The 21527-nt window shown below is 38.9% G+C and overlaps 1 protein-coding gene across 4 annotated transcripts in view; it reads right to left on the reverse strand.

Moving 5' to 3' along the window:
* The window catches only part of SBF2 (SET binding factor 2), a 563151-nt gene that overhangs the window by 274731 nt on the left and 266893 nt on the right, over positions 1-21527 (reverse strand). For all 4 annotated transcript variants that reach the window (XM_074955034.1, XM_074955032.1, XM_074955033.1 and 1 more), the window contains exons 4-5: positions 9074-9190; positions 7566-7676 (exon numbers count right to left, since the gene is read on the reverse strand). In XM_074955034.1, the coding sequence (XP_074811135.1) occupies positions 7566-7676; positions 9074-9190 (228 nt within the window). The remainder of the gene's footprint in view (positions 1-7565; positions 7677-9073; positions 9191-21527) is intronic.

Consider the following 21527-nt stretch of genomic DNA (forward strand, 5'->3'; position numbering starts at 1 on the left):
TGTCTCTCCTTAGAGAAGTCATATTGTCTAGAATGGTATGTGGGGTGCCTGTAGAATAGCTGTCTGTACTGCTGCTGACGTTGTTGTTTGTGTGGTATGTACTGTCATATTTTTAATGACTGGAGCATAGACTCCTAACACGGCACAGCAGTCTTTTAATAACAGCATGGTGTCATCAGTCTTGTGGAAAAAGACCAGTGGTGCAAGTGGAATCCACTTCTTACTGGTATGGGGCGGGGCACCAGGGGCACGTGACCTCCTCACATGACCCTCCACATGACTCCTCCCTGCCCCACCCCTAGCCCAGGGCCCCCACACTCTCCCTGTCCCCTCTCCATGATCCACCCCCCCTTACCTGGGGATGGGGAGGGCTCTGTCCTCCCGCTGTGCCGTCAGAACTGCAGCAGTAAAAGGAGCAGAACGTGGGGCTGCTCTACCACTCCACCCCTTCTACACAAGGTCTTCTCCGTCTGTACAGCAGCCAGAGGACAGGGCTGGGGGTGGTACAGCAGCCTTGCCGGAGAAGCTGCCAGCATGGGGCCACCCAGTGGCCCCACATTCTGTTCCTTTCCCCGCTGTGGTTCCCAGGAGAGCCCTGCAGTTCAGGGCTCTCCCAGGAACCGCAGTGGAGAAAGGATCAGAACACTGGCAGCTCCTCCGGCGGCTGTAGCACTCCCAGCCACACCCCCATCAACCCTGTCCTCCAGTGGTGCTGCTGCTGGGAGCCAGAAGAGACGCAGCTACGTGGAAGAGCAGGGGGCAGGGCTGGGAGTTCTGCTCCATTCCCCACTGGGAGGGGCAGCGGGGAAAGGAGCAGAACATGGGGCCACCGGGTGGGCCTCACGTCCACAGCTCCTCCGCCGCAGCTGTACCACCCCTGTCCTCCAGCGGGACTGCTGTACAGACGGAGGAGACCCAGCCCCACGTTCCGATGCTCCTCTTTCCAGTACACCGTACCAGCTATAAACATCTTGTACTGGACCGGACCGCCCTACTTTCACTGCTGGAAAAGAGGCAGTGAGCATCAAAAGACAGGTCCTCTATAGCCCGCTGAATACCTGGGACTACACAGAGTTTTGCAATCAGGCTCTTCTCATTGTTATTGCAGATGCTATAACTCTGGAGGAAGCATCTATGACATTGACGACTGCTGACTGCAGTGACATTTCAACTTGTCTCATGAGTCCTCAAGGAGCTTATCAACTAATTTTGATTAATACCAATTAAGAAAGTCATATTTCAATAAGAGCGCTTGCTGATTAGCTATGTACATCTGTAACGACAAAAACAGATAAATCTTTCTCTCCAACACATCAAGTTTTTTAAATTCTTTTCTTTCTTGGGTGTAGCTCTATACCTACCCTGATGAGATCTTTCACTGGCCGCAGTGACCACAAAGGAGTTGGGAGCTGGGTGGGAATAGAAACATGCGCAGCTATGCATGGAAACATGGTAGTGTTTTTCTGTATGCTTAGGAGTGGGAGTTGTGGAAGCCAGTGTATTCCACAAGGTTTTAGTGAGTGACAAAAGTGCTTTAAGAAAAGGAGTACTTGTGGTACCTTAGAGACTAACCAATTTATTTGAGCATAAGCTTTCGTGAGCTACAGTTCACTTTGAAGTGAGCTGTAGCTCACGAAAGCTTATGCTCAAATAAGTTGGTTAGTCTCTAAGGTGCCACAAGTACTCCTTTTATTTTTGCGAATACAGACTAACATGGCTGCTACTCTGAAAAGTGCTTTGTTCACTGGAAGAGCAATCCTCCCAGGGGCTGATGATTGCAAGATGTTCAGAAGTCTATGCGTCCTCTCTTGGACACATTCAGCCTGAATGCCAAATTCTGCCGCCATCCTCCTTAAAAGATCCTGCTACAACTTAAAATCATTCGACTCAAAGGGTCCTCAGGCAAAGACGACGACAATGGTACAGGAAGAATGAACTCTTTCTGCACCACAACCGAAACCTGGGCCATAGGTGCAGGTTGATGTTGTGGTGGCTCAACAGAAGGTGCCTGTGAGTTCTGCTATGAAACCAGCAGCTCTTCAGGGTGGCTTAGTGGTGGGGACTTTCCTCTGGAACAGGTCTACAATCAAGAAACTTCTCAGGAGTGCCAATAGGTCCACGGATGCAGTGGGTATGGACTCGGAGGCCAGTATGGACTCAGTCAAAGCAGCCTGTTCCCAGTACCAAGGTGGCTCTCCTCTCAGTACTGATGCTCCCCTTCCACATACATGTCAGAGGCTCTCTTCAATTTTCATCTAGGAGGGGAAGGTGAAGAGGAGGATTCTGAGTCAGAATTGGAAGAAACCTCCAAAAAACTGTGGGTAGTGGAGAAGCCATGCCTCGAAGGGCTATCAAGCATCATAATGAGTCCATAGCCCAGAGGGAAGTCAGCAACATCAGTACCAAGATTGGTACAATGGTAGGAATCCAAGATGCACCCCAATATGCTAACGGGCCCCTCAAATTTTGGTGCCATGAAGGGGCCTTTCAAGTGGTGCTGATGTCATAACAGATTAATAATTTGGTGCCAAAACTTGAGGTGCATGAGAAACCATTGACACAGATTTCAAAGTCAAAGATTATACCAATCTGGTAGAGAGCAATACTGAAGTCGGTGCCAGGGGAGCATCTTTACTGCCTCTCCGAATCAAAGCCAGTACTGGTACAAAGAAAAGGAGTACTTGTGGCACCTTAGAGACTAACAAATTTATTAGAGCATAAGCGTTCGTGAGCTACAGCTCACTTCATCGGATGCATACAGTGGAAAATATAGTGTGGAGATTTTATATACACAGAGAACATGAAACAATGGGTGTTACCATACAGACTGTAACAAGAGTGATCAGGAAAGGTGAGCTATTACCAGCAGGAGAGCCAGAGGGGCAAGGGGGGGACCTTTTGTCATGATAATCAAGGTGGGCCATTTCCAGCTGTAGCTCACAAAGGCTTATGCTCTAATAAATTTGTTAGTCTCTAAGGTGCCACAAGTACTCCTTTTCTTTTTATGGATACAGACTAACACGGCTGCTACTCTGAGTACTGGTAAAGTCATTGGATTCCATTCCATCACAGAATGGCTGAAGGTATATCTTCAATTAAAGAGTCTTGTGCCATTGGGACAAAAATGCTAAGGAGGTCAGACAGGCTTTAAAAGCCTGCAGCATTGATGGGTCCGAAAGGACTGGTGCTGGACTTGAGTCTGTTGACACTGAAATCAATGTACGTCCTGCCGTGGTGCTGAAGTCGATAGTACAATAGCAATACAATCTCATCTTGGTACCAGGGAGAGATAGGATGAAGGCCCGACTCTACACTGTGCTCCAGACAAGTCCCAGAGAAGTTTGGAGTCCTTTTTGGACTTGGAATGTCTCCTGTTTGTTTTATGGGTTCTTATTCATAGTGGCTCTCTAGAGGAGGATAAACCTCTTCTCATCTGTTGAGAAGAGTCTGAGTTCAGAAGCCTGTCTGAGACTGTGGTTACCTCAGAGCCTAGTGCTGGAGCTGGAGGATTGGGCAAAACAGGCCACCTCATCTGTTCCATAAGGTGCTGTTTGAGGCATAAGTCTCTAAAGATTTGTATTCTCTTTTAAAAAGAATGACAAATGCCACACTTCTCTTTGATGTGCCCCTCACTGAGGCATAAGAGGTAGAATGTGTGGGGATCACTGTTTGGGAAGGCTAACCCACACGAGGGATAATGTTTGAAGCCTGGTGGTGGCATATCTCCAGACTGTATCCTAATCTACTAAAACTATCTAAACTATTACTAACTGCTAGCTACTACTGCTAAACTACAATTAACTTCAGAAAACTAAAAACAAAAGCACATATGGGAAAAATTGCCAACTGCATAGTAACCATGAGGTACACCACACAGAGAGACCTCTGACTTAGGCCCAGGTTGTGAGAATGAAGTGAGGGGAGTTGGGGCACTGCCACTCTTAAATAGCCTCAGGAGGGGCAATAAGGAGGCATGCGGTATGTGCACTGCCCCACTGGGTACTGCATGGAAAACTTTCCAGCTCTGCTTGTGCTGGACATGAACGTACAGGTGTGAACCAGTCGAAGAACACATTAGGTTGGTATATCTGAAAGGAAGACAAGGGTTTCTAGGTATGAGGAAAGAAAACTGTAAGCCAGATTAATCTGTATGGCAGTGCTGGTGGTGGGGAAATCCTCACAGATACTGTTTGTAGTTTTCTGTTTCAGTCAATGTTAAAAGGGTTGTGAACAGGTCTGAGGAAAAGACCCTAAGCTTATGTCCTTTCTCCTTTAAACTAAGGCAAGTATCTAATAGTCTCCCAAACCTTTTTCTCCCACTGCAATAATTAAAAAAGCCCACAGTAAAATAAAATAAATAGGCAACTCATAGGTTAGCCCCAACAACCTAGGTAGTGGTAGCTGTCTGCACTGTCATGTAAGAACCTAGGGTCCATGAGAATTCCTTAGTTTAGTCACTTGCCCCTACCAAGAAAGGGCAGGATGCTGTGCAAGTGAAGATCTCTACTGTTTAGAGTTAAAGGAGAAGGGAGCATCTTACATCAACAGTGACCCTTTCATCTGATTAAAGAATGGCACTGGCCGACTGATGAAATTTCTGTTTAATAGAGGAGGCCTGTCAAGGTTCCTCCCCCACTCTGAACTCTAGGGTACAGATGTGGGGACCTGCATGAAAACCTCCTAAGCTTACTTTTACCAGCTTAGGTTAAAACTTCCCCAAGGTACAAATTAATTTTATCTTTTGTCCTTGGAATAACCACTGCCACCACCAAACTCTAACTGGGTTTACTGGGAAACGTAGTTTGGACACGTCTTTCCCCCCAAAATCCTCCCAACCCTTGCACCCCACTTCCTGGGGAAGTTTTGGTAAAAGTCCTCACCAATTTGCATAGGTGACCACAGATCCAAACCCTTGGATCTGAGAACAACGAAAAAGCATTCAGTTTTCTTACAAGAAGACTTTTAATAGAAATAGAAGTAAATAGGAATAAAGGAATCACCCCTGTAAAATCAGGATGGTAGGTACCTTACAGGGTAATTAGATTCAAAACATAGAGAATCCCTCTAGGCAAAACCTTAAGTTACAAAAAAGAGACACAGACAAAAATAGTCATTCTATTCAGCACAATTCTTTTCTCAGACATTTAAAGAAATCATAATCTAACGCATACCTAGCTAGATTACTTACTAAAAGTTCTAAGACTCCATTCCTGTTCTTTCCCCGGCAAAGCAGCATACCAACAGAGCGACATAGACCCTTTGTTTCTCTCCCTCCTCCCTCCTCCCAGCTTTTGAAAGTATCTTGTCTCCTCATTGGTCATTTTGGTCAGGTGCCAGCGAGGTTACCTTTAGCTTCTTAACCCTTTACAGGTGAGAGGATTTTTCCTCTGGCCAGGAGGGATTTTAAAGGGGTTTACCCTTCCCTTTATATTTATGACAAGGCCTACAAAGTGGGGAATGGAATCAAAATGGGAAAGAGCTGGGAATCTACAGGGTTTCCTCAAGGAAACTAGGGGCCCATAGGAGAGAAGAGAGGCAAAGTGTACAGAACAATTTAGCAATTCAACATTACAGTTTTATAATCCAATTTTCAGAGATGTCTCACTATTTAAGCTACTGAACAAAGACCTGGCTTCTCACCCAAGGAACATTGGAGATTATAGCTTCTCCAATGTTCAAAAATGCTCCCCATTTCTGCATATTAGAGAAATGCAACATCAATATTTGAAGATCTTTTTTTTTTTTTTTCCTAGATTTTATTTTGAGAGAGTGATTTTGGTGCTGATGAAAGGTTAAGGACTAAAAGCACTAACTGAAACAAGAACAGTACAGCTAGGATCAGCTGTAAGCTCCTCCACACTGTACTGGTGATGCATATCAATTTTGACTTCCTACTGCAAACCTGTGACTCTTTCGTAGATTGCCCAACAAGCCAAATTGTGTGGTGGAAAGTGTCCATCTGCAGAGATGAAAAGTTTATGATTTATGCCAACTAGTTCCCATTTCCAAGGTCTCTGTTTCCACTCCTGATAAGTAGCATATACTAAAGATTAGAGATATTTAAAATAACCATGAGCCTCACCATTTTCAGGACAAAATTTAAGAACCATCTCAGCTTTCCAACAAGACTACCTCCCTAGAAATACCTACTAAACTAGTCGAGGATGTTGAAGGTAAAGAATAGGGAGACTGGGTGACAAAGAAGGAAACTGGAAAGAAGGGAAGAAAAAAATCTTAGAGATATGTTGCTTTAAAAAAAAAAAGATTTATTTGAATCAGCCCTTTCAGTGCTTGTTAGCTAATTGTAAGTTTATCAACAGTTTCAGATACAATAGTGAATATAATAAACATTACTGAATAAGATTATGTTAGAGCTATAGGAAATTAGTATAACATCAAGAGAATTTTAGGTCCTGAAGAAGCTTTAAAATAGCTAAAATTTTAGAGTGCAATTTTTCCTCATTTAGAAAAGTTCAAAAACCCTGAAAGAAATCTTCCCAATTATCCTTGATGAAACTAGGACTAGAAAAATGGACTATCCACTAGTCTGTTTAGTTTATAATATACAGATCACATTTCTATAAAAATGATGAGAGATTTTTCGGTTAGTAGACACTATAGATAACCAGGCCTGAGAATGTCAGTTACCAAGAATCTATAATCTTCATGACAACCTGACTTCCAGCTACAGTATATTACTCACCAATTACATTCATCAGCATAGGAGTTACTTGTAGTTCAATTCACATGAAGATGTATTTATTTTTCCAGTTAACTTTGATAATTCTGTAGCATTGTGCATTCACAGAGAGAGACTGGTGGCTCTCATTATCTTGCCATAATATGCTATTTCTATTTTAACTGCATGTAAGAATGACTATTAAATAATTTATTTCTTCATTAAATAATTGTTACTGTATACTTTTGACTTAGAGCATCACCACATATTACATTCCTGGACAACATCTGTATTGAAAGCAACGTTTTTCTCTCTTTGTTAAGACTGCTGAGGCAGATATACTTATGGACACCCCTTTGTTATTCTGTAATTTTTAGTTTATGGAGTATTTTGGACACCTTCGGTTGCATTTTAGAAATCTGAATAAATATCTTGTTACTTCATAATCATGTTTGTGCTTCATAAAAATGAGAGTCAAAAACAATTAGCACCGAAGTAGCTATTGTCTTAAAGGGGCAATGGAATCTTGAACTATACCATCACACCCACACACAAAGTGAATGAAAAAGGAGGACACATAACAGAGCTCCCAAGAAAAAAATGCATAAAAGAAAATTATTTCTGAACACATAGTATTAAAAAAAAGTCACACTTATAACAAACTGCTTGATTTGTTACTATGCCTTGTAACAGGCAAATCCAGTAACAAAATTAACCCTTTGACCTTGACCTGGAATGGAATTTTTGCTGTCTTTAGAAGGCAGGCTACAGGGACAACACTCAGCTGAACTATGATCCTTTTTTTCACTGAAAATATCTAAAGAATTTATTTTTTGTTTTCTTCATAAATTAAATTAACTGGAAAAATACTCCTTTTCCCACTTACCTGAGAGCCTCCGACCGCAGGGACAAGGCATGAACAGAGATTTGCAATGAGACTCTCCAAGGACACACTCAGGCTGTCCACATGCACAGTGTAGATCAAGCCAAGGCAAGCCTAAAAAGTTGAATAATAAATATATACAATTTTATGTGGGAAAGACAAACGCTGATAATTGCTGACAAATATACAACAAATTTAAAATAAACATGTCCTAGGACAATCTTAATATGGTAAAGTACATTCCAAAAGGAGAGAAAGTAATTTTCTGTAAAAGAATTAATTCAGTTGCAGAAATGTCACATCAACCCCGCTGAATTCCTGTTGGATTTCACAAACTCTACAGAGTGTGAGTACCCACATTTTAATAAGAAATATAATGCTTAATCTGAGTTCTCTTCCTCCTTCCATAAATCTCCATGTTTATGTAAAGTACCACTAAATCACTGGGAATTTATGTCAGTGCAGGGGTCCATGCTCACAGAATCTGATTCAGGACTGATGCCTACAATTTTACCACTATAATCCTAATATTATTCTGAGGATCAGTGATCCACATTTGTATGTCTTCTCTATTTACAGTTTGTATTTTTGTTATTTCAATAAAAAGCATATTTTAAAATAAACAGCACTGACATTTTAGCATTACTTTTTTTATTTTGCATCTTTTCAATTTTGATTAAGGGTTATCATCGTAAGTTTGACAAAACTGATAATGCTATTTGTTTAGCAATAGATGATTCACTATTGATTCCCAATAAGTCTTAGAGAAGGAAGGGAGAGAGTAAATTACACTGCTTGGTAATGGCACTTTGGCTGCCTTCTATTTTTAGCTGGCGAAAATATTGAAAATTCTGAAAAATGGATCAATTTGTGAGGAGTTATCCAGTTACAAATAGTTTCAACACTGTGGCAGCAACCTACTATTAAATGAATTATTCCTGCATTACTAGGCTGTACTATTTTTGCTTCACTGAAAGTGCTAGAGGCCTGATAAAAATTTAAGTTTTCTGTTTACTTCAGGTCAGTCACAATACCAACTGAAAGAAATCGTAGATTCCTTAGAATCTTTATATATCTTAAATTGATCTGGAAAAGTCACTAATTCACTCACTTTATAGGTAGGAAGATAATTCATATACTATAATACTTGATACTTACTTAATTCTTAAACAAATTGTATCAGATGAGATTAATTTTACCTATAAGGAGTGGTTTTGTCATGAAGATTTTTTTCATTAGGCTTTTAGCTGAGCTCAGAAATACTTTATTTTGTGGTCTATGTAGGTTTAAAACTAGGCCTTCTGTGAGTAAAAGGGCCCTGCATTAACCCATAGGGGCATTCAGTCTCCTAGACATTGATTTTTATTTAGTACAGTCTAATTCTACTTGTTCTGGTAAATTCCCAAACGAATGCGGAGATGTTTTAAATCAAAACTACTTGTCACTGCTGCTCATTAAAAACAGATTTGTACACTGACACATATTACAAATGGCAGCTGGGAGTTCTTTACCCTGAAAATTTCTGGATAATCTAGTCTGGACACCAACACCAGGCTTTTGGGAGCAAATACTTCAGCAGGCTGAATTAAACCAGAGTCCTCTTCTTCACCTTCAGTCTCTTTTGTTCCCTTGAAAACAGATACACTTCAGTTAATTAATAGAAATTAAATAAGGCTAGTATTCCTACAAAGAAATATTGTTAGAATTTTTAAGGATCAGGATCGCTTAGGAAGAAAAAAATTATATATTGCATAGAATCTTTGAAAGAATCACAAACACATAGTATTTTTAGCTAACTATAAGAAAATCCCAACAGCTTTATAGAAAACACTATATGCACAGACACTCTACTGTTGTAATTATTAAAAAGTACCAAAATACTGACTTAAAATTCCTCACATTGCCACGAAGGAGAATAACTGTTTCCCCGTTTTCGTATAAAAAATGGAGTGCAGTCAAACTGTATGAAAAATAATTAATAACTGGTTTCTGTTTAAAAGAAACAAGTAAGGACCTGAACATAAAACTGTAAATGGGTACACCCCGAACACACACAGAGGTCCTCTGAAGTCACCTGCAGGAGCAGGGCCTAAGTCTATTCAATATGGACAATTAGGATGCCAAACCAGCCATTTATCCTCTGCTTTAGACTTTTACAAAAATTATGCTATAGTACTTTAAAGAGACTGAAAATTGGCAAATACTTCATACTGCACTATTATGCACATATTGTTGGTATGTTTGACTCCTTCTAGTCTGTCAGAAGTCTGATGTCACTGATCACAAAGTTTTCTTGAACTAACTGTGGACCTGGCAGAAATGGATAGGATCCCATGTGGTTCAATTAATACCTTTCAGTGAGATCCCAGTAACTGGTGATGGGTGACTGTATCTGCTCCGAGGGTCTCACATACATCTATCAGTGGCTGTAGTAACTTTTTCATCCTTATTTAGCTCAACTATTCTCTTGAATGTGTGTTTTGTTATGTCTAGATGAGAGTCCTGTAATACACTCTACATGGCATTACACCTGATGACCATGTAGAAGCTACACCTGCTGCTGAGCATAGCAACTCACCCACTTAATGAGGCTGGCCAAAGGGAGCACATTACACCACGAAAGCTTATGCCCAAATAAATGTTAGTCTTTAAGGTGCCACTGGACTCCTTGTTGTTTTTGTGAATACAGACTAACACGGCTACCCCCTGATACTTGACACATTACATCAGTATCCAAAGACTGCACTGGCTCCCTGTGTGGCTCCAGATGTAATTCAATTAGCTGGTTTTGATTCTGAAAGGATCTTAGCTACCTGAGAGACCAGATCTTCCTCACTTTCCAACATAACAGAACCAGCTATTGTTCAACAGATCCTAGATTTAATTATCTGGAGACACTGGAAGTCACCTCCCCTGCATGACTAAAGTTTGTTGACCTTCACAGCACAATTTAAATCCCATCTGTTTTCTCAGACTTTTACCTGAATACGTTAAAGCAGGAATTTAATTGGGATTATGTATACTCTAGCTTTGTGGGATGAAATATAATGCATGTTTGATTAGCACTGGTTAACTAATTTGGTGGCATTTTTAAACTGTACGTGCATCCAGACACATGAGAAGTGGACACATTTTTGTAAACCAGAAAAATAAATAAAACAAAACATTTTTTTAAATTTTATATGGAATATTATTTAAATAAATGTCTGCTGTTGTGGGTATATTTGACTGTGATGTAAAGGTATGCGGTCCTAGCCATCACTTTGCCAAAGTATTTAAACAAATCATTAAAAATATGTACAACATTTGGAATGTACTGTGGTTTAACAAATCATGCTGTCATAGTCATACATTTTAATAGGACAGTATTTCATATTAATATTCCCTGTGTATATCTGTCTGATATAGATACAGGGAGTAGATACAGACAGTAAGACAGACTATATCAAATGGAGCTTTTAGAATCTGATAAAATAGTTCATTAATTAAAATAGTTTGGGGGTTTTGCACAGATTTACTACTATACATCTTCTATATACAGCAATACTACTATGCATTGTAACTAAGGCAATTTTAGCAGTCTTTTTCATATTCAAACACAAATACCATATAATCTCAGACAAAGTTTCAATCCATTTTGCAGTTGAAAACCACAGCGTTGTTCACCACTATCCCTAGAGAATCTAGGAACTACAGGAATTTCTTCACAAGGAAACCAGCTGGGATTTGCAAAAAAAAAGCCTTATTAACCTATGGAATGCTGAATTTCTTCTGAGTGAAGAAATAGATCACTCAGATAAATCTCATAACCCATTACTCAGCACATTTCACAAGTAACCAAACTAAAAAAAGACTCTATACAGTTATAAAGAATAAGTATTGTTAATTCACAAAGATTAGTTTTGATCATGCCTATTATAACAAAAGACTAAGCACTCTTTAATTGGTGGCATTCTTCACATTCTTTGACAAATTCATTCTCTTACATACTATAAACTGTAGAAAATGCGCTCTCTTTCCAGTTTTTGAGTACCTCCCCTCCAAACATGACTAATTGCTTTCTTTGTGCCTCTGACCCAACATTCTTCTATGTAGATATCACAAGATCTCCTTAATTATGAATGGGGGGAGGCTACTTCCTTTAGCAATAACAGCATGAAACAGCAGCTTTTTACTCCTGGCATGTTCCTCAAAAAAATAGATATCACCACCCTGGTAATATATTCAGTCATCACTGTCCTACAAGGAAGGAGCCTGGGTACAAATTCTCTTAGCAGGCAGAAATGCAGTCACTTCCATCTTGCTACTTTAATTCAGAATGTATGGCTACTCTAAACAAGCAGTAAATAACAATGCCACTAAACCTCAAGGGTTAATTTTATAAATGCATTAATTGGAAAACAATTGGGTTTTTTTATACTTGTAGGGAGAGTTCCACAATTAGTGGAATTTACTTTGATTCAATATATAAGGACTGAACCTAAGGCTGAAAACATTTACATAATTTATCACAGTAAAAACTCCTGGGAACATCTTTTGGAAATCCTACAGATCCTCTCAACCAAAGTTAAAAATAGTATGGACTCTCTCACAGCAAATTACAGGGCCAGTTTCACTCTCTTTAGGAATCTCTGCCCAGAAAGTAGAACCACTCTTCTAGAACTAATTTAATTTTCAATATAAATATAAAACTTTGTTGCTACTTAGTCTCTGCATACTGGTACTGCCCCTTTGAATATAAAAGACTACAGACCACTGTCTAGCTATACTGGAAGAAGGACAGGAGACACTGGATATGGTTTAATCAGGCTACAACTTTATTGTTAGATGTCTGGGACTACCCGGAAGATAAAAGTGTACAGTGCAGGTAACTCCATGATCATTTCAATATCTACCTGAGGGTTTCTGCCAGCCCCCACCTTTTACATCCTGATCCCTAGCCAACCCATTGCTGTGACCTTACCACTCCACCTCCAAAATGAGGGTTAAGGTGGGCAATAAGGAAGAGGGGGGTTGGCTCCCTACTGGGCCAGTCACAGGCACCCCAAACCACACCCCCATTCCGCTCCTTTAACAAACACCTCCTTTAAGTCCTGTACCAAACTATTTATCAGCTCACTGCATCTTTCCCTGTGGAGTACCTGTACTGGACGTCCGCCCCACACTTACCTAATGAGTTGCAACATCATAGCCTAACTCCCTTCCCTACTCACCGTAACAAAGGCTCCCCCCAAAACCTGCTGTGTTGAAGTCTAAGAAAACTCCACTCCACCTTGGCCATTCTGGTGGCAAGGGAAAAATTCCTTCCCAGCCCCCCAAGAAAGGAACGGCTAGCACAACACCCACAGAGGGTCCCAACCAAACCTGGTATTTTGCCAGGGGTGGGAAGGCGGGTGCTGCTTCACTTGGTTCAGGGAAAAGGGGCTTCTCCCGAGCTTGCCCTTTATAAACTCCCCATCCCTTCTGGTCCCTGGGGGATGAGTCAGTCTCACCACGTTGACCCACTCTGCTTTTGCAGCAGCATCTGTGCCTCTCTCTCACCCCCCACCCTTAAAGAAATAGTCTCTTTTCCCCAACAAGACAGACAATGCCCCCACTCCTTGAAGGTGTGGTGCAGTCATTTTGTGGAGCAGCCAAAAGATTTGCAGAGGGAGAAGACCGTCTCATTGCACATCTCTAATTTCAGATCATTCATTTTATGAAGATGTATTTTGAGAATTGGTTATACTCTGAAAAACCTTGCGGATGATTTAAAGTATTTATTTTATCTCTGTGTTGGTTTATCTCAAGATGGTTTGTCTGGTAAGTAATTGCCACATTTGGACTTACAAAAGTGCTGCAAAGTAGTCTTTCTACAGAATTGCTATCTGTCCCATTTTAAAAGAAGACCATGATAATCTTTTGTTGTTTACCTGCCAGAAGTGTCTTATTCTTGATATGAAATGACAAGATGGAAAACTAGTGGTGACCTCTGGTAGAGGATTTCCACAAATGGAAAGCAGCAGCTGTTGAACATGGATTCAATAAAAAGGGGAAAATCTCTGTACTTCAGCAATCCTGCTACTAATGAAATTAATGAAATTTTTGCCACTGTCCTCACTGAAACAAGGAATAGGCACCAAGAATTAATGTGTACCTACAGAGATGTAAAAATGAAGCCCAAAGCAATTCTTTTTCAGAACTGAAGCTGAAAAAGCTGATCAATTTTGGGTTTTTCCAACAGAAGAACAAGCAATTTCTATTTCTCTGTCGGAGAAGATTCAAATACTAAAAAATATTACGTTTTTTATATGCCAACTAGGTTTGGGCATGCAGCTCCTGGAAAACTGCCAACATGAACACTCATGGTGGAAATGTTAGGCAACACCATTTGATATCTATCCAGAATTCAGTGTTAGTTTAACTCATATAATTTAAATTATTCAAAAATCAGCCTGCAGATCAGAACAGAATAACATAAAAACCAACTTACTTTGTGTTATTGTTATTGGATATCTAACCTGATTTAATTTACTATAAAAGGGAATTATATTAAATATTTTAATATTACAGCACAAACACCTGCCACAGAGAAAAAACCTGCTGCCATCTGCTGGACTGCTGCACATTGATTTTTACTATCATAAGAACAAAGATGTAGGCAGTGAAGACATTTCTATTCTATAAGTCCATTTGTGCGTCTTATATCAGGGTGGAAAAGGTAATAATCCACAACTTCACAAAAAGACACAATGTTATGATCTTTTCTTTCATTATCAGTCACATATAGCATAAAGGTAAATTTATTCTCACTCTTTTCAATTTTTACATCAACAATGGGTGACAAAATTCAAGTGCTTGAAGACTTGTTTAAATACAATCTGAGAGTGAAGAATTAGTTTCTTTCAAACAAAAATTTATTCTATCAACTCACCTAACCAGCAATCACTAGTTTTAGGTTTAAGAGCACAAAATTCTAGCTACCCTACAAGTTTTATTCTGGCACACAATTAGAAAAAAGATCACTTAAAATGTGTTTACAGTGCCCTTAACGGCAAAAGGGCCATGGAAGCTTGTATGAATTAACATGGTTTCTAACAAAGAAAACGGAGGTCAATTTTTTTTTAAATAGGCTATTTTAACTTATGTAATTGCATTAATTTTCTATAGAAGCCTTCCACTGAAAATAATTCACATCTACAGCTTATTTAAAGTTTTAGGAATCTGGCTAGCACACAGCAATGAGTACATCTGCAATACACATATGTAATCATACACTTTGTAAGCATACTGTTAATGTAATTTCAGCTTAATAAAGTAACCATTGAAATTCTTAGAAGAAATAAAGCCAGTCATGATATGACTAAAGATTTTGACAAACACACAGGCAATATTCTTAAAGTCAGCACAGTAAGTGGATAATCATTTCAAATACAATACTTTTAGCTTACTTTACATGAAAAGTACTAACAGCACATACATTCTGTAACAATACCAAATACAAGTTGCAAGGCCATATTCTTTATCCCTTCTTTCAATTGCAATCTTCCACCCCCACTCTCTCATGCACACACACTTTCTCTCGAAGCTGACAAAAAAAAAAAAGGACATTTAAAATATTCCCTACTAAGAGAAATCAAACAAAAAAGGATACTTTTGTTTCTTGAACAATGTCATTTTATTTTACCAGTATTTTTCTTCAGTTTACAAGTACATTAGGAATGACAATGTTTCAGAATATCCATCCCAAAATTTACAAAGTTCCATTCTGAAAAATAAATTCAGGTTCCTAGTTTTCACACTGAATATGCTCCATAGCAAAAAGATACAGACTGCAATGTATTTGTGTATGGCCCAACTAGAGGGGATATGATGGTGGTTTTGCTTCAGTTTATACATTTTAAAAAGTCAAAATGATCACTGCATTTTTCCTGCTGCACAGGAGGTGTGAGGGTGGCTTGGGATACTACTGAGCACTCTCCTCATTGTCTTTCCTGACCCTTTTCAGCTACATTATTGCCCGTCAGCTTCACTTTATATCATGTAAGAGCAGAGAGCAAATTGGCCTTAATTTCAGTTTAATATTGGGGGGAAAAGCACAAAGATTCTTATGCCTACATTTCCTCACATACAAACTTTAGTAACTGTAAAGATAGAAGAAAAAATGCCATTCCAAAGTAAATTAGAATTTCAGCTATTTAAAAAAGCAAAGTGTTCCTAAACTATTATTAGAACCTAAAAAATAGATACCAGTTTGGGAAATTTGTAAGTTTTCAGAACCAGAAATACAAAAGGAAAGCACACATTTAAGTACTTGCTGAATAGAAATGCACTTCCTCACAAGCTTAAGTGTTTTGCTGAATCAGGGTTTAAGTTTTGGGCACGTCTCATATGTGATTCATGTGAGCATCTGTAGTTGAACAACTATCTAAAACTTCCAGTTATTCCACGTGATAAAGTTTCCATTCCCTTCACCTATCAAGGTGAAATTTTGATAAATCTTTTTATTTCACCATATGAAAACGCTATATAAACTAGTAATTTCTTATTTTTGACAGAAACCTACCCTTTTTCTATTCTCCGTACTCACACAGTTACTATGTGGCCAGTCTCCTTGGTTTTCTTTCTAAACCTGGATCTTCTAGGACACAGGAGCCCAGTCAGGACATAGAAACTCAATACCTGGCAGGGCAGCAAGGGATACAGTGCTTAATCTTGGATTTTTATGAAAGACTAAACATTTTCTCTGTATGTAAATACTTCCCTATCAGGCAAGAATCCTTCCTGACAAGGTAGTAAACTTACTATCTACCAGGAACATTTTTTCTAGCAAGAGGCCCCGTTCTCAGTTGGTGCGTAAGTATTATGATGATAAACATAATAGTTATACTCCTCACTGTCCCTCTATCCAACGTCCCTCCAGCTAAGGAAAAAATAATCTCTCTGCAGGAACTTCCATAAACATGGCCTAAAGCCCCGCCTCTTTTCTGCCCATAGGACTGTGATAGTTTCCTGACAACGCTTCCAGCCTTAGCCAGATAAGTATTTTATCTCCATGGTCTTAACAGGTGATAAATTAGAAAGCTTCTGTTGTTGTTGCTGTTCAAAATACCATCTTTAATGTTTGTCTTCTTATCTTCTCACTGTAAGTAACTAAGCAGTAGTGCTGGGAAACTGTTAAACTATTCCTCAGTCTGTTCAAGACCCTAAGCTCACTTCATTTCCTGGCATACAAGCTGTGACGTAAGTGCATCTCCATATATAAATATGATACCTGTAAGGGTGCATAGTGTGAGTGGTATTGCTGGTGTAAAATAAATTAGGTGCAGTGCTAAGTCATCCATGGGTACGTGTGGCCTGATTTCTAAAAAGTGTTCACACAGCTAAGGAATGTCTAGTGATCATTCTTCCACATGTGCCTGCAATTGTTAAGAGCTATGCAAGAACAAGTGTCACATTTTCACCCTGAAGAGGCATTTATAAAGCCATGACTGTGCTGCTGGTTGCCAGCTCTGAACTACTAATGGAGTCATATGGCGGGATCACTAATAATTTTGTCTATCCACTTTCACATTAATGCCCCTGCCCCTCATTTTTGCATCGTGTCCCTGTAATGCAGTGGCTCTCAAACTTTTTTACTGGTGAACCCTTTCACATAGCAAGCCTCTGAGTGCGACCCCCCCTTATAAATTAAAAACACTTTTTAAATATATTTAATACCATTATAAATGCTAGAGGCAAAGCGGGGCTTGGGGTGGAAGTTGACAGCTCGCGACCCCCTGTGGGGTCCTGAACCCCAGTTTGAGAACCCCTGCTGTAATGGCTGTTGAGAGACAAGTGTAATGCAGCTTGCTGCAAATCTTTATATCTGACCTGGTGCAGACACTATGCACCACCTTGAAAGCAATGGACAAAGTATGCTGTGGAAAAGAATAGTTTAGACTATACACTTAAATTGAATGAGCACAACTGCCAAGAAGTATCGATAAAGCTCTATTTGCCTTTGGCAGGAGTTATGGCTTTTTGCTTAAGAATTAGGACATTACTACTTCTACTGTTCTGCCTATGGGAAAGTTACCCGTTAATAAAGGCTAGATAGAGGAGAAATTAGGGATAGCATATATTTAAAAATCTATGGCACTAGCAAGGCACATGCTAAATTTCACTCTCCCTTTACATGTATTTTAGACTGCAAGATCTTTGCAGCAGAGACTTAAATCTTTCTATATGTGTATACAACTAGCACATTTTGGGTGCTGATGCAATACATAATTAATACTATAAATAATACTATAAACAAGAAGTCTTTTCTGGACTTGCCCTTTTCCATTCCTTCACGCTAATCCTGACTGAGGTTATTAAACCTGGATTACAAACTAGTAATGGATTCCACCAACATGCACATTACATTTTCATCTCACTTACATGTCCCAGATTACTACTTTGCCCTGGTCTAAATTGTTGCAACGTTCTTTACACTATCATTTACTCAAGCCCCTTATGTCTGTCACTCAACATGTCTGGCTTAGCAAAGTAGTATTAACTTAGATCAGTTTCCAGGTACCAACTGTAGTGCTCCCTGAGCAGACAATTCAAAGTTAAGACTGAAAGTCCAACTCTTCCGTTCGTCAATGTGCTTGAACACTTCAGATAATGAAAAAAAACACCGTTCTAAAGCACTGTAATGTCTAGACACCCAAAGGGCACAAACACATAAAAAAGAATTTAAATTGTGCTAGAAGATAAACTATATCAGACACTCATCGTTGAACAAAAACAACCACCTTCAGAATATATTTTATACTATGTATGGAAAGGGTTGGATCTCAAATATGCGACTGAATGGAACACTTTGAAGACAAATATGCTATCCCAAAGTATATGATGGCATTTGCACTATACGTATTTAATTTGCTGATTTTCTGTAATTTGTTCTAAGTACTTGATAAATACCTTTCTTTGCTATGGTTTTTACATTGTTAGTGTAAACATTTGCACCTAAATTGTTCCAGTCCACAAGCAGGTTGACACATTGAAATAATCAGTCTCCTTATTTTAAGAAGGAAGTAACACAGAATCAGCAATCAAACAGGATGGCAGAAATATGGATGAAAAAGCTGTACTTACTGCAGTAACCAGCCTAAAAGAGACACAGTACTAACTGGTTTCAGAGTAACAGCCGTGTTAGTCTGTATTCGCAAAAAGAAAAGGAGTACTTGTGGCACCTTAGAGACTAACCAATTTATTTGAGCATAAGCTTTCGTGAGCTACAGCTCATTTCATCAGATGCATACTGTGGAAAGTGTAGAAGATCTTTTTATACACACAAAGCATGAAAAAATACCTCCCCCCACCCCACTCTCCTGCTGGTAATAGCTTATCTAAAGTGATCACTCTCCTTACAATGTGTATGATAATTAAGGTGGGCCATTTCCAGCACAAATCCACGGTTTAACAAGAACGTCCGGGGGGGGGGGGGTAGGAAAAAACAAGGGGAAATAGGTTACCTTGCATAATGACTTAGCCACTCCCAGTCTCTATTCAAGCCTAAGTTAATTGTATCCAATTTGCAAATGAATTCCAATTCAACAGTCTCTCACTGGAGTCTGGTTTTGAAGTTTTTTTGTTGTAACAGTACTAAGTACTGATGATCAGTCCCAAGGCACTAAGGCTAGGGTAATGGCTTTAATGTAACCATACTTCAGTGAAGAATGATATTTTAAAAATATTTTTTCCATTAACTACAACATTCTACATAATTAATCTACGTTTATTAAGGCTTTCTTTTCTCAGTTGCATGATTTATATACTTATTTTAATTCATAGCTCTGTTACAGGAAGTTAATTATAATACATTATTGTACTCTCAGCTCTCAAAAGTGTACAGGCTGTTATTTGACTTACATCAGAGGGCAAAAGGAAAGAAATTTAATAAAATAGTTTTAAAACCAGATTTAGAATTATGTTCTCAAGATTTCAAATTAGTTATCTAATTTTTAGTTATCAATAATGGCCACCAGCATATGGGTTTGGGATATTTCATGTTAAACTGAAACCTAGTAACACTGAGTAATTTTACAATAATCAGATGCTTAAAAAATAAAAAGGTGAAAAAAAAAACCTCAGAAAATGGCAAAGTTCCTTTAGAGGGACTTTTGATGGAATTCACATCGTGGTCACACTGTCTGCTGTAAGTTAACACACAGCCTGCATCATTTCTTGCTCATTATCTTCATATTATTGATTTGTATCATCAGAGTGCCTAGTTCCCTTACTGGTTGTTCACAGCTACTGTATCCTAAGTGGCTTTTTAATGTGGTTATTGTTTTCAACTGATTACTTTTGATCTTGTATGAGAACAAGTAAATAGACACATCTTTCTCAATACTTTTCATTATTGGTTATACTTTTGTCATAACAAAAACCAGAATCCCTAAATATGTAGCACACACACAAAAGTAGTAACAAAGCTGCTAGTTTATTGTTGAGATTACAAATTTGGTTGATAAAGAAAACTGTACTGACATAATATACTTGGACTTCTGTAAAGCATTCGACACATGATATCCTGATAAAAATGAACACAATACAAAAATTAGTTTAGCTTATATAAAATGGATTAAGACCTAGTTAATTGATAGATTGAAAAAAGTAACTGTAATGAGGAATCATCATCCAATGGGGAGTTTCCAATGGGATTCTGCAGTGATCTGTCTCAGCCCAATACTGAGAAAATATAAAATTATTGCTGGTTATATTTGCAGATGACGCAAAAACCAGTGGACTGGTGATGATGGAAATAGATCAGTTATACAGACTGAGCTGGCCTGCTTGGTGAGGTGGGATCACTTGAACAACATGCATTTGAATACAGACAACGTAACATCACACATTTAGAAACAAGAATATAGGTCACATTTATAAGATGAGGGACTGCATCCTAGAAAGCAGAGACTATGAAAAGGACTTGGGGTAATTGTAGATAACCAACTGAATATGAGCTCCTAGTGTGATGCTATAGCTAACTAAAGACAGTGAATGCAATCCTTGGAGGTATAAGCACAGGAATATCTGGTAGGAGTAGAAGGTGGTATGTACCCCAGTATACAGCATTAGTGAGACCACTACTGGAAAACTGTCCAACTCTTGTGTCTGCACTTCAAAAAAAAAATGTTGAAAAATTGGAAAGGTTTTTAACAGGGAGGATAATTAACCATTGGAACCGCTTACCCAACGATGGGCTGGATTCTCTATAACTTGCAGCAGAAGTCAACACTGGATATCTTTCTCTAAATATTATAGAGCTATAACCAGAACAGAAGTTATGAGCTTGATGCAAAAATTAGTGGGTGAAGTTCTGCAGACTGTGTTCTCCATGAGTTCAGATTAGATGATCATAAGAGCCCCTTTTGGCCTTCAAATCTATAAATCTACTCTGAAATAAATATATGATGATGTGCAAAGCGCACTGTGCAGAGTTTAGTGCACTGTACCAAGCAACAAATATCTTAATGAGATACTAGTACTAAATTTGGGGTTAGACTAGAGAGGATTTCAGAAGAACAAACAACAAAGGATTATTTTTAAAAGCAAGTATAGCAAGGGTTAACCAAATAAGCACATGCTTATAGGTCAAGAGACCACAACTTTCTTGAGACTGGCATTTACAGTATAATGTATGTTTCATACATAACATATATGGCAATGATGTGTCTCCCTCGAAAATTACGTAATTAGGCTAATTCAACAAATGGACAGAGAAGAATCATTTCTACAGCACACAAACTTTAGTGGCTGTGCCAAGTTATCTATGGTGACATTAAAGGGACTGTTAGCAACCACTGGAAATCTATAAATACATTCAGTACACAGAGCCCCCGTTAGACAACTCGTGATGTGCAGCACTTCTAAACTATGTTGCAACCCTCTAATATTCCACTGTGTATTCAGCACACCACATAAGCCAAGGAATAACCTTCTGGTACA

This window comes from Natator depressus, chromosome 6 (assembly GCF_965152275.1).
Source record: "Natator depressus isolate rNatDep1 chromosome 6, rNatDep2.hap1, whole genome shotgun sequence".
Lineage (NCBI taxonomy): Eukaryota > Metazoa > Chordata > Testudines > Cheloniidae > Natator > Natator depressus.